The 17,311-nt window shown below is 46.2% G+C and overlaps 1 protein-coding gene across 1 annotated transcript in view; it reads right to left on the minus strand.

Moving 5' to 3' along the window:
• The window catches only part of doc2b (double C2-like domains, beta), a 218,045-nt gene extending 201,979 nt beyond the window's left edge, over window positions 1–16,066 (minus strand). The window contains exon 1 of the mRNA XM_055148661.1: window positions 15,730–16,066. Within this exon, the coding sequence (XP_055004636.1) occupies window positions 15,730–16,066 (337 nt within the window). The remainder of the gene's footprint in view (window positions 1–15,729) is intronic.
• Between the last annotated feature and the right edge of the window lie 1,245 nt (window positions 16,067–17,311).

Here is a 17,311-nt window from a genome sequence, read left to right on the forward strand (position 1 = left end):
GCACACACACACACACGCACACACACACGCACGCACACACACACACACACGCACACACACGCACGCACCACACACACGCACACACACACACGCACACACAGCACACACACACGCACACACAGCACACACACACACACACGCACACACACACACACACGCACACACACACACGCACACACACACACGCAGAGCTGTTTAAACATCCACACAGATGCTCCGATCTGCTCACACTTCATTTAGACCATCACAGTCTGACCTTACAGGAAGCTGTTACACACACTTTAAAGTCCTGTACAACGCACAACAACGCACAACAACGCACAACAATGCACAACTGGCTCTTGGGAGACTGAAGCCAAGATGTTCCGATGTTCACTCATCAATGTTTCCTCATCTCTGACAGAACACGAACAGGACGCAGCAACAAACTGACCCATAAAACTGCTCACGTGATCCACACGAGGACACTGGACAGACTGCCCTCCATCATGACACTCCTGCACACCCACAGACTAGAGGAAGAGGAGAACTAGAGGAAGAGGAGACTAGAGGAAGAGGAGACTAGAGGAAGAGGAGACTAGAGGAAGAGGAGACTAGAGGAAGAGGAGAACTAGAGGAAGAGGAGAACTAGACTAGAGGAAGAGAAGAGACTAGAGGAAGAACTAGAGGAAGAGGAGAACTAGAGGAAGAGGAGAACTAGAGGAAGAGGAGAACTAGGAAGAGGAGAGAGGAGACTAGAGGAAGAGGAGAATAGAGGAAGGAGACTAGAGGAAGAGGAGAACTAGAGGAAGAGGAGAACTAGAGGAAGAGGAGAACTAGAGGAAGAGGAGAACTAGAGGAAGAGGAGACTAGAGGAAGAGGAGACTAGAGGAAGAGGAGAACTAGAGGAAGAGGAGACTAGAGGAAGAGGAGAACTAGAGGAAGAGGAGACTAGAGGAAGAGGAGACTAGAGGAAGAGGAGAACTAGAGGAAGAGGAGACTAGAGGAAGAGGAGACTAGAGGAAGAGGAGAACTAGAGGAAGAGGAGACTAGAGGAAGAGGAGACTAGAGGAAGAGAGAACTAGAGGAAGAGAGACTAGAGGAAGAGGAGAACTAGAGGAAGAGGAGACTAGAGAGGAACTAGAGGAAGAGGAGAACTAGAGAAGAGGACTAGAGGAGAGGAGACTAGAGGAAGAGGAGACTAGAGGAAGAGGAGACTAGAGGAAGAGGAGACTAGAGGAAGAGAGAGAACTAGAGGAAGAGGAGACTAGAGGACTAGAGGAAGAGGAGACTAAGGAAGAGGAAGAGGAGAACTAGAGGAAGAGGAGACTAGAGGAAGAGGACTAGAGGACTAGAGGAAGAGGAGAGAACTAGAGGAAGAGACTAGAGGAAGAGGAGACTAGAGGAAGAGGAGAAGAGGACTAGAGGAAGAGGAGACTAGAGGAAGAGGAGAACTAGAGGAAGAGGAGAACTAGAGGAAGAGGAGACTAGAGGAAGAGGAGACTAGAGGAAGAGGAGACTAGAGGAAGAGGAGACTAGAGGAAGAGGAGACTAGAGGAAGAGGAGAACTAGAGGAAGAGGAGACTAGAGGAAGAGGAGACTAGAGGAAGAGGAGACTAGAGGAAGAGGAGAACTAGAGGAAGAGGAGAACTAGAGGAAGAGGAGACTAGAGGAAGAGGAGACTAGAGGAAGAGGAGAACTAGAGGAAGAGGAGAACTAGAGGAAGAGGAGAACTAGAGGAAGAGGAGAACTAGAGGAAGAGGAGACTAGAGGAAGAGGAGAACTAGAGGAAGAGGAGACTAGAGAACTAGAGAAGAGGAGAACTAGAGGAAGAGGAGAACTAGAGGAACTAGAGGAAGAGGAGACTAGAGGAACTAGAGGAGAGAAGAGAACTAGAGAAGAGAGAGGAAACTAGAGGAAGAGGAGAACTAGAGGAAGAGGAGACTAGAGGAAGAGGAGAACTAGAGGAAGAGACTAGAGAAGAGGACTAGAGGAAGAGGAGACTAGAGGAAGAGGAGAACTAGAGGAAGAGGAACTAGAGGAAGAGGGAACTAGAGGAAGAGGAGACTAGAGAAGAAGAACTAGAGGAAGAGGAGACTAGAGGAAGAGACTAGAGGAAGAGGAGAACTAGAGAAGAAGAGAGAGACTAGAGGAAGAGGACTAGAGAGAGGAGACTAGAGGAAGAGGAGACTAGAGGAAGAGGACTAGAAAGAGAACTAGAGGAAGAGGAGACTAGAGGAAGAGGAGAACTAGAGGAAGAGGAACTAGAGGAAGAGGAGACTAGAGGAAGAGGAGACTAGAGGAGAGAACTAGAGGAGAGAGAAAGAGGAGAAACTAGAGGAAGAGGAGACTAGAGGAAGAGGAGACTAGAGGAAGAGGAGACTAGAGGAGAGAGAGAGAGGAAGAGAGAACTAGAGGAGAGGAGAACTAGAGGAGAGGAGAAGAGAAACTAGAGAAGAGGAGAACTAGAGGAAGAGGAGACTAGAGGAAGAGAGAGAGAAGAGGACTAGAGGAAGAGGAGACTAGAGAAGAGGAGAACTAGAGGGAGAGAACTAGAGGAAGAGGAGAACTAGAGGAAGAGAGAATAGAGAAGAGAGGAGACTAGAGGAAGAGGAGAACTAGAGGAAGAGGACTAGAGGAACTAGAGGAAGAGGAGACTAGAGGAAGAGGAGAACTAGAGGAGAGGAGACTAGAGGAAGAGGAGAACTAGAGGAAGAGGAGAACTAGAGGAAGAGGAGACTAGAGGAAGAGGAGAACTAGAGGAAGAGGAGACTAGAGGAAGAGGAGAAATAGAGGAAGAGGAGAACTAGAGGAAGAGGAGAACTAGAGGAAGAGGAGAGTGATCTGAGCGTAGCAGAGTTGAACTGAAGACAATGTCATACAAATGTGAAGTGATATCACCGTAGCAACAGCCACTCAGAGAACACGTTTTGTCAGACACGTGAGGCACTGGTCGACGTGTTACACTTTCTCCTGTTAGCCCCTCCTCTGTTAGCCCCTTCTCTCTTATCCCCGCCTCTTTTGGCCCTGCCCCTGTTAGCCCCGCCTCTTTTGGCCCCGCCTCTGTTAGCCCCGCCTGTGTTAGCCCTGCCTCTTTAAGCCCCACCCCTGTTAGCTCCGCCTCTTGATGGATGATCTGAGTCAGTCAAAGTCCAGCATCAAACTTTTATATCTCTAAGGAGATGAGCGGAGGCCTCCAGGCCAACGTACAGGTCAAGTTCTTTTATATCACTTCAGTGTTTCTTCAGTGTTTTAGTGTTTTCTGCTTTTGTGTGTGTAAAGTGTCAGTGTGGGAGGAGGGGCGGGCTGTGGGCTCTGGGCTGTAGGCTGAGCTTCAGTGGTGGAACTAGAAATGTTGTACAGGGGCCAGACCGGACCCCAAACTCACACAGGGACGGCAAAACGTGGGGCTGAGAGGGCCCTGCTATTCAATCACATTTAGGCTGTGTTCAGACTACAGCCTGAAGTGACCTAAATCCGATTTTTTGGCTTCTATGTGACCTGTATCTGATCTTTTAATGTCAGTCTGAACGACACAGATCCAATTTTTTCAAATGTGACCCAGGACACTTGGATATGTGCTCCTGAAACTGATACATATCTGATCTTTTGACATGCGACTTCAGTGTGAACGGCCAAAGTGCATTCATTTGACCTACACGTTATCAACAAGACACAAGCGTCGCTATTCTGCGCTGAAGTAGGCGAAAATTGTTAATGAACTCTGTGTCACTGAAGAGAAGCACATCACCACTCACCACTCTTGGCTCCGTCTCCACATCCACACGTTCCTTTCAACAGACGTCGCTGCCGCTGCCCCACAAAACACCACGACCAAAAACCTCGTCCTTCTCCTTCTCAATTTCCTCCTTAAAACAAGTAAGTTGTTCATGTTCTGGCTCCGGTACGAGAGGAACTTTAAAATCTCCAGGTGCTCAATGCTGCGTCCATGTTTGGACAACTTCCATAAACACAGAGACGCTCACTGCGGTTGACGTCGTCGTGTCTCCAGTGCACATGCGGGACACTTTTGGGCTTTAATGTTCACACTGGAGACATATACAAGTCACATTTAATTGGAAATGTGAACGACCTCGAAAAAACATTGGATTTCACGAAAAAATCTGAATTGAGCGTTAAACCCTGCAGTCTGAATGTAGCCTTAGATCACCAGAACAACATGTTATACAGTTCACTTTCATTTTATACATTCCACATTTTATACATTTCACTTTCATTTTCAAGGCTCTCAGTCTCTTTGGTCCCTGTGCATGTCACTGCTGACGCTCCTGCACATTATATCAGGTTTGTCAAGCTTGTGTGCAGTTTTGTATCATGTTTTTGGATATTTAAGGAGAATTATCGTGTGGGAGCATGGGGGACGAGCCTTGCACAGAATCTTACGGCTAACCATAAGGAGGGTTCGAATAGGGCCCGGGAGAGATCACTAGATTACTCAAACATGCATGGATGAGGTGACAGTGTTAGAACATGGCAGAATTTTGCAGAATACTTCCTCTTTAAGTCAGTAAAGAAAATGAAGTCTCATAGAAATAAACTGCTCATGCCAATTTGATCATCTCTGATCATGTGACGCTGTAAAATCTAACAAGTCCACCTTACTTGAAAAAAATCTATGAAACTGATTGCCCTGAAAAATCTAACTAAAGTGAGCTGTGAATCTAAAGTTGAGCTCACAAGTCATTCCTCAGTGTAGTGTCCAGTACATTCCTCTTTCATTGAACTAGGCTCAGCAAGTAAAGTTTCAGTAAAAACAGGTTCTATTCTACAATCATGTCATTTAAATCTGCGTCAGGTACAAGGATTTGAATATTTATTAGACTTTTGTTCATCTTAAGTTCAAACACATTGTAACTTGTGCAACAATGGAAATGGAGCTGGACTCTTGGCAATAAAACGTCACTGTTGAAGTTATTTGTGTCATTCAAAAATACATGATCTTCACAGGAAATGTACTGTATTTTCCAGGCTATTAGGCTCTTAAGCCTCCAACCCCACCAAAAAACGACCGCGCGCCCCGCAAGCCAGAGCGCCTCATACACCAATCCACTCAAGTGTCCCAGCACAACTTCAGTAAACTATAAAGACGCACCACCCACAGAACACACAAACACACACGGAGCAGACAGCGACCGCACAGCGAAACACACCCACAGACACACTCATCACTCCACGCCGACGAGGAACGGAACAGAGGAACGAACCGAAAAAGCGAGTGCAATGTGCCACTTCTAGACACAACTGAACAACTGAGTCACTGAACACGCCGACAATCCGTTGCGTCCCAGACAGCACCCTCCCTACACGCCACAACTGAACAAAGCCCAGAGTCACCGTGAACACCACAAACAAACAAAACCACTCACCCATCACACTGTTGGGTTTCCTTTAATGCACCTTATAGTCTGGTGCAGTTTATATGTGAAAAAAGTTGGAAAATAGACCATTCTATGACAGTGCGACTTATAATCCAGAGCGACAACAGTGCGGAAAATACAGTACATGGAGTAAAATTATTTCAAACCAAGAGCAAAACAGACCAGTAGTCAAAGGTAACAAAGTACAAAAGTAAAAGTACAATACTTAAGTAGTTTATAGGTATCAGTGCTTTACTAAAATCAGTTTTAAGTAAGTTTTTATTTATACAGCACTTTTCACACACATTTGTCACAAAGACACTTTACAGTTCATTATTCAGTCACTTCACACTCGGTGTTGCAAACTACTGTTGTAGCCACAGCTGCCCTGGGGCAGACTGATGGAAGTGAGGCTGCCAATCTGTGCCATCGGCCCCTCAAACCACCACCATCACTTACACACACACACACACACGCACGCACGCACACACACACGCACACACACACGCATACACACACGCACACACACACGCACACACACGCACACACACACGCACACACACACACACACACACACACACGCACACACACACGCACACACACACACACACACACACACACACACACACATAACATGCTACACATGACATGCTACACATGACACGATGTGTTTGAACTTAAGATGAACTAAAGTTTTTGTTTATTGTTTTCAAAGACTAATAAATATTCAAATCCTTGTCCCTGGTGCAGATCTAAATGTCATTATTGTAGAACAGAACCTGTTTTTACTCCAACTTGTGTACAGAAGACAAACAATTCAAGACAATCAATTTCCATGGTTTTACCAACTAACATGACGTTCCTTTAAAGTAAAAATTCGTACAGATTTCAGGTTGGATGAAGTGACTGAGTCGTTGGCTCAGCTTCACAACGTGACTTTTATACTACAGGTCACTTCACTTGCTGAGCCTCGTTAGATGAAAGAGGAATTTACTGAACTGCACTGAACTGAGGAATGACTTAAACTCAACTTTAGATTCACACTCCACTTTAGTTAGATTTTTCTTAGATTTTTTCAAGTAAAATTGACTTATTAGATTTTACAGTGAAAATAAGTGTGTATAAAAACTGCGTTGGTGCCTGTAGAGGACCAGTGTCCTAACCCCGCCCCCCGTGTCTGTCAGATTAGTGTTTGCTCGAGTCCCGCCTTCTTCTTCTGCGTCCGTCCAATGAGGTTTGAGCTTTGCTGCGTGCTGTTCTGTGGGGATTAAACCTGCACTTTTCTCCTGCTCAAAGACATTTAGATTTAGCAAATGGAAGAATCAGCTTCAATTTTGGGAAACCTCGTGTCCTGTTTTTGTTTGGGGCGAGCTGCTGTTTGGGCGAGCGTGGTCCATTAGTCCTATTATTATTTATTTATGTATTGATTGGTTTGATTTGGAGCTCAAAGTGTGCCAGCGTGAGTCAGGGATTAGAGGAGACGGAGACGTTAATCTCACTGCTGCATCTGTGTAGAGACCAGAGCCAGAAATCAGGCAGGAAATCTGAAAGGATTTAGACATGTTAGAAATGTTTAAGTGTAAAAAACTTCTGGTGTATTACAGTTTTTCATGTTTTCACATTTCAGACTTGGTTTGGATCAAAGTTGTGGTCCGAATTTTTCATATATCAGTTTCTTCTCTCCCTCTATCTGTAATCCCCCTCTCCCACTCTCTCCTCCTTTACTCCTCCCTCTCTTTTCTCTTCTCCTCCCTTCTTCTCTCTCCCTTGTCTCTCCTCTTATCTCTTCTATCCTTCCTCTTTCTTCACTTCTCTCCCTCCTCTCTCTCCTCTTCCCCTCTTCTCTCCTCCCTCCTCTTTCTTCTCTCTCTTCTCTCTCTCTCTGTGATATTAGGAGGGAGGAGAAGCACAGTCCATAAAAGGAGAGATGGAGAGACAGAAGAGAAGGAGAGTAAGAGCAGAAATGTATTCGAAGTTAAAGGTTAGAGAGAGTGAGACAGAAGAGAGGAGAAGAGAGGGAGGAGGAGGAGGAGGAAAGGAGGAGGAGGGGAAAGGGAAGAGGAAAGGAGGAGGGGTAGGAAGAGAGAAAAAGGAGGAGAGAAGGAGGAAGAAGCAGGGGAGGAAGAGATGAGGAGAAGTAGGAGGAGAAAAAGAGGAGGAGAGTGGGAGGAGAAGAGAGAGATTAAAAAAGGAGAGAAAGAGGAGGAAGAAAGGAAAGGAGTAGGAAAAAGGGAAGAGGAGAGAAAGAGCAGGAGAGAAAGAGAAGGAGAGGGGGAGGAGAGGAGGAAGATTGAAAAGGAGAGAAAGAGAGGAGTAGAGAGGGAGGAGAAGAGGAGGAAAAATTGAAGAGGAGAGGAGGAGGACTAGAGGAGTAAGAAAAGGAGAGAGGGAGAGGAGAGGGGAAGGGAGATTGAAAAGGAGAGAAAGAGAGGAGGAGAGAGGGAGGAGAAAAGGAGGAAAAAGGAAAGAGGAGAGGAGGAGGAGAGAAAGAGAAGGAGAGAGGGGGAGGTGAGGAGGAGATGAGGAGGAAGAGAGGGAGGAGGAGAGGAGAAGGGAGATGAAACAGAGAGAAAGAGAGGAGGAGAGAGGGAGGAGAAGAGGAAGAAAAAAGGAAGAGGAGGAGTAGAGGAGCTGAAAGAGGACGAAGAGGGAAAGGTGGAGAGGAGAGAAGAAGAAAAAAGGGAAAAGGAGAGGAGGAGGAGTAGCGGAGTAGGAGGAGAGAAAGAGAATGAGAGAGGGGGAGGAGAGGAGGAGGAAAAAGGAAAGAGTAGAGAGGAGGGAGGAGAAGTAGAGGAGTTGAAGGAGAGAAAGAGGAGAATGAGAGGAAGGTGGAGGAGGAGAGGAGAGAAGGAGAAAGAGAGGGAAGAGGAGAGGAGGAGGAGGAGAAGAGAAAGAGAGGGAGAGAGGGAGAGGAGAGGAGAGGAGGAGGAAGAGAGGGAGGAGGAGTAGGAGGAGAGAGAGGAGAAGAGGAGGGAAAAGGGAAGAGTAGAGTAGAGAGAGGAGGGATAGATCAGTTGAAGGACAGAAAGAGGAATAAGAGAGGGAGGTGGAGAGGAGAGGAGGAGGAAGAGAGGGAAGAAGAGAGGAGGAGTAGAGGAGTAGGAGAAGAGAAAGAGAAAGAGGAGGAGGAGAGAGGGCAGAGGGCGTCTTTTAACTGGAACCATAAAACTTGAGCACATTCTCTGATTTTCACGTCGTTGCTTTGGCTTCCAGTTCGTTTTAAAGTCGATTTTAAGATTTGATGGTTTGTTTTTAAAGCTTTGAATGTTCGGACCTCACGTTCCCTCTTGGACCTGATCCAGATTTACTCCCTCACATGCTCTGAGCTCTGAGCTCCAGCTCAACTCATGAGGTCTAAAACGAGACTTAAAACCACGTCCCAACAGCCCCACAGTGACAGAGAGTTTAAAGTCTCGTCTTAAACACAAACTTTTACTCTCTGTGTGAGTCGTGTGCTCCTCTGTGTCTTTTATTTATTTGACTTATGATTTTTATGGTTTGATTTGATTTGGTTTTAACTAGGGATGGGCATGATTAGTCGATTAATCGATAATTGATCATTAAGAATTTCATCGATTACGTTCATTTTAATGGACAAACAGAATGTAGGTTGTTGTGCGTAGAGTAGGGAGACCAAACATCAGTGTTCGGGGACAAACAGGGTCTGGACATGTGTCTCTGCATCAGAAGGAGCGAGACACAAACAGTGGGTCAGTCTGCAACGTACCGAAGCACAAATGTGGATTTAACGATGATTTGTAAAAGAAATTCCACACTTTCCTTTCCGGTCGGGACAAGTGTGAGTCCATGTGCACAATGTACAAAGCAGCACATGGGTCTGGTGAAGTGGTAACGGAGGGAAACAGGGGCAGATTTTTGACATTCAAATGTCTCTTATTCAGAAACTAGAGGAACTATTGAAATAAGTAAAGTATCAGAATGTAGGAAAGAGTTACACTCCAACAGGGTCAAGTTAAACCTGTGATATTCTTTCAAGTTGTTGACAAAAAATGTAAAAACTCATGTCGGTAACGGAGGGAATAAAATATGCAGCACTTTTTGGGCAATAAATCCAAACAGTGATAACTCTTGGTTCTCACTTCCATATCCTTAACAAACTGGTTTGAATATTTGCTTCATATAGTTTTCTACCATATGGTACAAGATTAGATTGAAAAACCTCTTACTTTTTGACTGATGAGATTTTTTATTAAGAAAGGTCATGGTAACGGAGGGAAAAGTAACAGAGGGAAAATTGTGCAAACAAGTAGAAGGTGCAGGATTTTACATCATTTGTCGCTTTTTTCTTCTGAAAACTTTAATATTACTTCAAAATGAAAGGAAAATATTTCAATCAAATATGTCAGTCCTTCCAAGCAAATTTTTATTATTTAATTTATTTATTTTTTTTTTAAATCATGTACCTTCCTCAACAGTTCAAAGATGGAATAACACAAGATATGATGAAATACATCCATTTATTGACATGATTTGCAGGTGTTTGAAATTTGGGAAATAATTTTTGTTCCATGTTTCATACATGGTCTGTTTAAAACATATGGAACTTTAGAACCAAAAATGGTACAGAAAAAAGGTCAACAGTTTCATAAACTAGAGTACATATGTATCTGTTCAATACATGTTTATATCAGATGCATTAACTTGACATTCCATGTCCCCCAGAGCTAGTCTCCATGTCCAGATCTCTCTGCACCGGCCCCATATGGATCCTCCTGCGGGTGGTGGGCCCACGTGAGGACGGCCCCACGTCGCTCCTTCGGGCTGAGCCCGGCCGGGCCCCGTGGGGGGAGGCTCGGCCACCAGGCGCTCGCTGACGAGCACCCACCCCAGGCCTGGCTCCAGGGTGAGGCCCCGGTGACGCCAATCCGGGCGACGTAACTGGCCTCTGTGTTGCACTCATCATAAGGGGCTCCGGGTGGGTGGGGAGTCTTTGCCTCAAGTGGAGGAGTTCAAGTATCTCGGGGTCTTGTTCACGAGTGAGGGGAGGACGGAACGGGAGATTGACAGGCGGATCGGTGCAGCTTCGGCAGTGATGCGGTCGCTGTATCGGACCGTTGTGGTGAAGAGGGAGCTGAGTCGAAAGGCGAAGCTCTCGATTTATCGGTCAGTCTTCGTTCCTACTCTCACCTATGGTCATGAGCTCTGGGTAGTGACCGAAAGGACGAGATCGCGGATACAAGCGCTCGAAATGAGTTTCCTCCGCAGGGTGGCTGGGCGCTCCCTTAGAGATAGGGTGAGGAGCTCAGTCACACGGGAGGAGCTCGGAGTAGAGCCGCTGCTCCTCCACATCGAGAGGAGCCAGTTGAGGCTCGGGCATCTGTTCCGGATGCCTCCTGGGCGCCTCCCTCGGGAGGTGTTCTGGGCATGTCCCACCGGGAGGAGGCCCCGGGGAAGACCCAGGACACGCTGGAGGGACTATGTCTCTCGGCTGGCCTGGGAACACCTCGGGGTCCCCCTGGAGGAGCTGGAGGACGTGTCTGGGGTGAAGGAAGTCTGGGAGTCCCTGCTTAGGCTGCTGCCCCCGCGACCCGGCCCCGGATAAGCGGACGAAAATGGATGGATGGATGGATGGCATTAACTTGAATTTTTGGTCTTGCTGTTTACTTCTGCTTGACTGGGCCCAAATATGTTTCAGTGTCCAGTGGAAAAAAGTTCACCAGGACACAGAAAAACATGAAAAAGTTTTTCCAGGTGAGAGTCGCTCAATGTGGATGACGAGTCCCCACCCCCCTCCCCCCGTACGCTGTCCTGGTTTTGACAAACACAAATCTGGTCAAACTAACCTGTATTCACCTGAGTCATGTCTTTTAATCCGACAGACGTTGAACCACATCAGTGACACAAGAGCTGATTTTTTTTTTCTTTGCTTAGTTTATGCAAATTAGTCATGTGGTTTAAGTTTTGTTTCTGTGAGAGTTGCGCTAAACTGAATTAAACACATTATAATGTCAAACAGCTGATGTGGCTCTAGAGTCGTTACAGTTTATATGTCGTAAAGTTGAATTTATTTATGCAGATTAGTAGTGCAGATAGTAATAATAATGATTATCTTTTTAATATAAAAACGTTAATGATTAATCGATAATCGATTGTTAATTCTCCCGACGATCGATTAAGAAAATTTAATCGAATGCCCATCCCTAGTTTAACCGATTTACTTTTTCGTTGTCTTCGTTTTCTGATTTCTGTGCAGCACTTTGGAAACTCTTTTGTTTGTAAAATGTGCTGTAGAAATGAAGTGGATTTGGATTTGGATAAAATTCATCTAAAACTTCACAAATAAAAGAAACTCCGACGTCCCGGCTGGATAAACGAGGAGTCGGTGAGGAGGCTTCAGGGAACGACTCCAAGAAACAACAACGTGAAGGATCGAGGAGGAAGAGCCTGACGCTGCCTCCTCTCACAGCGAGAAGAGAGGGACGAGGAGAGAGAAGGAGAGGGGGAAGGAGGACAGGAAAAAGAGAAAAAGAAAGGGAGGAGGAGAGGAAGATGGGGAAAGAAAGTTGGAATGTTGAAAAGAGAGGTAGAGGAGGAGGAGGAGGTGGAGAGAGGGAGTAAAAGATGTCGAGGGAGGAAGGGAGAGAGAGAAGGAACGGGAAAAGGAGGAGAAGAAAATGAGAGGGAGGAGGTGGAGGAGAGGAAAGAGAGGGAGAGAGGGAATGAAAAAAGAAATGAATGCCAAGAAAGAAATGGAAGGGAGGAAGGGAGAGAGAAGGTGAGAGAGAGAGCGTTAAAAGAGAAAGAGGAGAGAGAGTAAGATATAGAGGGAGAGAGAGAGGAGAAGAGGAAGAGGGAGGTGGAGAGAGAGAGGAGAAGATGAAGAGGGAGGTGGAGAGAGAGAGAAGAAGATGAAGAGGGAGGAGGAGAGAGAGAGGAGCAGATGAAGAGGGAGGAGGAGAGAGAGAGGAGAAGATGAAGAGAGAGGTGGAGAGAGAGGAGAAGATGAAGAGGGAGGAGGAGAGAGAGAGAGAAGATGAAGAGGGAGGAGGAGAGAGAGAGGAGAAGATGAAGAGAGAGGAGGAGAGAGAGAGGAGAAGATGAAAGAGGAGGAGGAGAGAGAGAGAGGAGAAGATGAAGAGGGAGGAGGAGAGAGAGAGAGAAGATGAAGAGGGAGGAGGAGAGAGAGAGGAGAAGATGAAGAGGGAGGAGGAGAGAGAGAGGAGAAGATGGAGAGGGAGGAGGAGAAGAGAGGAGAAGGGAGGGTACAAGTTGTAAAAGAGAGGAAGAGAGAGAGGGAAAGAGGAAGAGGAGGGAGAAGAGAGGGAGTAAAAAGAGGTTCCGTGAGGAAGAGAGAGGAAAGATGAGAGTAGAAGAAAGAGAAGATAAAAGTGAGATATAGAGGGAGAGAAAGAAAGAGAGAGAGTGTGGGGAGAGAAGAAAACAGAGGGATAGAGAGAGAGGGAGGATGGAGTAAGATGCAGAGGTAGAGAGAGCAAAAAGAGAAAGAGGAGAGATATGAGTGAGTGCAGTGTGTTTTTGTGTTTTTGTTTGTACATTCTGGATGGAGTTTATCGTGTTGGTGACAAGTCGAGGTCCATGAAGAACCAGAGCAACTTTATGGATTCATTTCTTTTCAAGTTTTTTGCACCGACTGCCTCTAAACGGATGGAAAACTTCATTCAGCACAGGAACTATTCACCAAACCAAGTCAGAAGGAGAAAAGTTGAAAATCTGTGGTGCACTTTAAAGAGTTCATGTTCCGCCGTGTTCTGATCTACACTCTGATGTTTCCTCATCACAAACTCACCTGGACACCTGCTCACCTGGGTCTGTTTCATTCACACGTTTCATTTCTTAAACAGCAGCAGAACGTTCAAATCCCGTCACCACAGTCACATCACCACACGTACAAACAGTGTTGGGGAGTAACAGATTACATGTACTGGAGTTATGTAATCAGAGTACAAATTGTGAGTAACTGTATTCAGTTACAGTTACTGTTTCAGTGAGTGGTAATTACTTTGTTGAAATAAATGGATTACATGGCAGGATTTTCCTGTTTTCACATTTTGGGCTGTATTTTTTCTTTTTTTTTTCTTTTTTTGGTAATTCCACTCCTTACTGGAAACTAAACCAGGTCTAAACTAGATCTAAACTAGATCTAAACCAGGACTAAAACCAGGTCTAAACCTGATCTAAACCAGGACTAAAACCAGGTCTAAACTAGATCTAAACCAGGACTAAAACCAGGTCTAAACTAGATCTAAAACAGGACTAAAACCAGGTCTAAACTAGATCTAAATCAGGACTAAAACCAGGTCTAAACTAGATCTAAACCAGGACTAAAAGCAGGACTAAACCAGGTCTAAACCGGGACTAAAACCAGGTCTAAACTAGATCTAAACCAGGACTAAACCAGGACTAAACCAGGTCTAAACCAGGTCTAAACCTGATCTAAACCAGCACTAAACCAGGACTAAACCAGGTCTAAACCAGGTCTAAACCAGGACTAAACCAGGACTAAACCCTGTTGCGTGGGCGTGTCTCCTCCTCTTCCATCAATAATATTTTTAATACGATTCAGTAAACGTCTTATCTTATAATTTCCTCGTCTTTGTTTCTCTACAGCAAATCAAGTAATTCAAAGTATTCAGATTACATTACTCGCCTAAAGTAACTTAATGGATTATGTTACAAACTACATTTTGGGGTATGTAATCTGTAATCTGTAGGGGGATAGGTTTTAAAAGTCACCTTCCCAACACTACACGTACAACAGACTGTGCTATGGTTCTTTCCTTCTCTCCGTTCACCAGCGTGTCTCAAAGCAGATGTGATGGTTTGGCTTTTGCTTCTACACAGACTTTATAAACAAGAGAACTGAGCGAGTGTGACGTCACCACAGATGTGTGAAGAATCCCTCAGTCGTCCAGGTAGAATCCATGAGGAGAAAAATTCAGTTTGTCAGTTTCTTAAAGAAGCAGCTTGGATGAGATGCGAAACGTCTTCAACCAAACTCACTTTTGTCCAGTCGACAAACTGAATTTTTCTCCTCACGTCACCCACAGAGTTCAGCTCCAGTCAAATGAGGCTCACTGATGCCGCTGGTTCCAGGAGCGAATCTGGAGCCAGGTTCCATATTTTGAGGAGGACTTTTTTAACAGACAAAAGAGCATAGAAAAAAACTAAACTAAAATAAAAACACCAGGATCATGTGTCAAGGGTTAATATGAACATTTTAAGACCAAAACGACGAGGCTCACAGCAGCAGGTACAGAGAGACGAGCCACAATGTTCCAGTGTAAGTCAATGGGAGCCAGAGTCAGAAGGAGCCGAAACAGCCACATGTCAATTTCCTATTCCTTAACGTGGTGGGCAGTGTGTCCATTTACACACAGTCTGTGTCACTACACACATGTAAACACACATGTAAACACACATGTTCCACACACTGGGATGGTACGAATCCTCTGCAACTGTTTCTAGTCACTGATCACCTGCATTCAAATGTATTTTTGTAATTGTATTCTGATACACGGGCCGACCAGAGTACTGCATTCTGAATACTTAGAATACTTTTACACAAGTTGCATTTAAATGAACGTGTAGAAACACAACATCCGGTGATCAACACCTCTCTGTTTGTTTCAGTGTTTGTTCTGCTTTGGTTTATTATTCACAGGAGAAGGAAAGACGGCACAAGAGCACACTGTGTGTTTTTCTCTCAGATCCTGCAGCATATGTGAAGTGTAAACTGAACGATCGAGCAAAACGATGTACTCTAAAGAATTTTTAAAATGAACTGTATTCTGAATACCTCCAAATGAATAAGTAACTGAAAAATGTTCAGAATACATATGCGCTGTACTTTCACACTGTACATATGTCAGTTTAATGCCATACTGTGGAACATTCCAGCTAAAACAGTAAGACAAGCAGGTGCTGGAACACACATGTGAAAAGTTACACAGTCCAACTTTACTTAATGTAGCGTGCTGTTGTGTGCTACTCTTTTCTTTTTGGATCAAATGGAAAACAAATCTTCAGTCTTTCACTTGACTCTTCTGTGAGTGACTTCAGTGACACTGTGCGTCCTGGAGGCCGATGGAATCATAAACCAGACAAGGCTGCTGTTTCAGCTTCCTGTTGTACAACATTCTGAGACTTTTCCCGTTCAAAGGATAAAACCTGTTGTTTAAATTGTTAATCTCTGTGGCAAGGCTCTTATTTCTCCTCCTTGTGAAAGCTGCGGTTAGTTTCAGTCGCCTCCTGTTTTGAAAACAAGCGGCTCTCTGCTACAACACACGCAGTCTGCAGCGCCGAGCAACTGGTGTCAGACCTGTACACACACACACGCACACGCACGCACGCACACACACACACACACACACACACCGCCGGCTCTACTCACTGGAGTCGTCCGAGTCATAGCCCTCCACGTCCGGCTCCTCGTCCCTCCTGGAGCCCGCAGAACACCCCGAGGCTCCGGCCGCCACTGGCCCGAGCGCCGGCCTGTCCAGCGCGTGTGCGTCCTCATGGGAGCCGTCGGCCGTGGAGGAGGCGGTGCTGGCGCTGGAGGACTGGGCTCGGAGCGGCGGGCCCAGGTGAGCGGCGGGGGGCAGACCGCGCGGGTACCGGGGGAAGTAGTCCGAGATCTGCTTGATGGGCTGGATGGGTCCCGGGCACACGTCAATAGCCATGTGCTCTTGGATGCTGATGGTGGGTTTCTCGCCTTTGCGTTGTGTCATGCATGCGGTCCTACTCCCGATCCACGCTCCAGAATCCACGGGGCTACATGAGGGGCTGTCCTGGGGCTGCTCCGCTCTCGGCTGCTCCGGTGCCTGCGTCCGAGCGTCTGGAAGAGTGAGCGGCGGCGCGCGTGTGACTGACTGAGTGTGTGTGTATATGTGTGTGTATGTGTGTGTGTGAAAGAGAGAGAGAAAGAGAGATTTGAGAAAGAGAGAGACGCATGGGATTAGAGAGAGACGGGATCAGCTGATGTTACTGCCTAGCAACCGTGCCGTAAACAGGAACCATCAGCGCGCCGCTTAACCGTCATATTAACCCCATCCATCTGGCCGCGGGGCAGAGCAGCGCGTGCGTGTGTCTGCGCGTGCGTGTGGGAACCAGGGGGAAAGGAGGGAGGAGGGGGGGACGGGTCTGGTAAATGCCTGTGGAGGGGCCGTACGCACGCGCTGTCAGCCATGTTCCGCGCTCGCTGGTTGGTTCAACAGGTGCTGCGCAGACTGAGCGGAGCGAAGATGTGCGCGCGCCTGTGCGTGTGTGTGTGTGTGTGTGTGTGTGTGTGTGTGTGTGTGTGTGTGTGTGTGTGTGTGTGTGTGTGTGTGTGTGTGTGTGTGTGTGTGAGGAGGGCTCTTTGTTTCATCTATAACATTATAAAAGCAGGGTGTACGCGCGTAACAGCAGTGCGCGCGGCGGTTGGGACTTGGACAGGAGACCGTTGGGAATATGAGATGTCACAGCGGGGCGCCAAGAGCAAAAAATAAATAAAAATGAAATTAAATAAATCACTTGTTGCATCGCTGTGTCCTTAGGCAAGACTCTCGAGCCGTGGGTACAGTTGTGTCTTACGTCACCGAGCGTGGAGTGAATGAAGAATGCACCAAAGTGTAAAGTGACCGTGCGTTTGGAAAAGCGACTTTAGTCCTGTTGGCACGCGATCAATCCATCCTGAGGACGTGTGGGCATCTGCAAATTCAAGATCCACCTCTGTGTTATTTGCGACGGGATAAACAAAGTCTGTAAATGACTCTGTTTTACTGGCACTGACTGAGATTAAAAGAGAAAAGCACGGAAAGGAAAGAAAGAGATTTTTTAAAAAGCGTAATTACAACAACAACAACAAACAGTGAGATGTAGATTCGGACTAGTTTTATCAGCGGACGTCTGTGTTTGGGTGAATATATTTGGTCATTTGAGGTGGAATTTTTACTGTACACATGACAGGCGCATTCACTCGGGATTAAGACTCA

The sequence above is a fragment of the Boleophthalmus pectinirostris genome, unplaced genomic scaffold, assembly GCF_026225935.1.
Source record: "Boleophthalmus pectinirostris isolate CB_2022bp ecotype Guang Dong unplaced genomic scaffold, ASM2622593v1 HiC_scaffold_12, whole genome shotgun sequence".
Classification (NCBI taxonomy): Eukaryota; Metazoa; Chordata; class Actinopteri; order Gobiiformes; family Gobiidae; genus Boleophthalmus; species Boleophthalmus pectinirostris.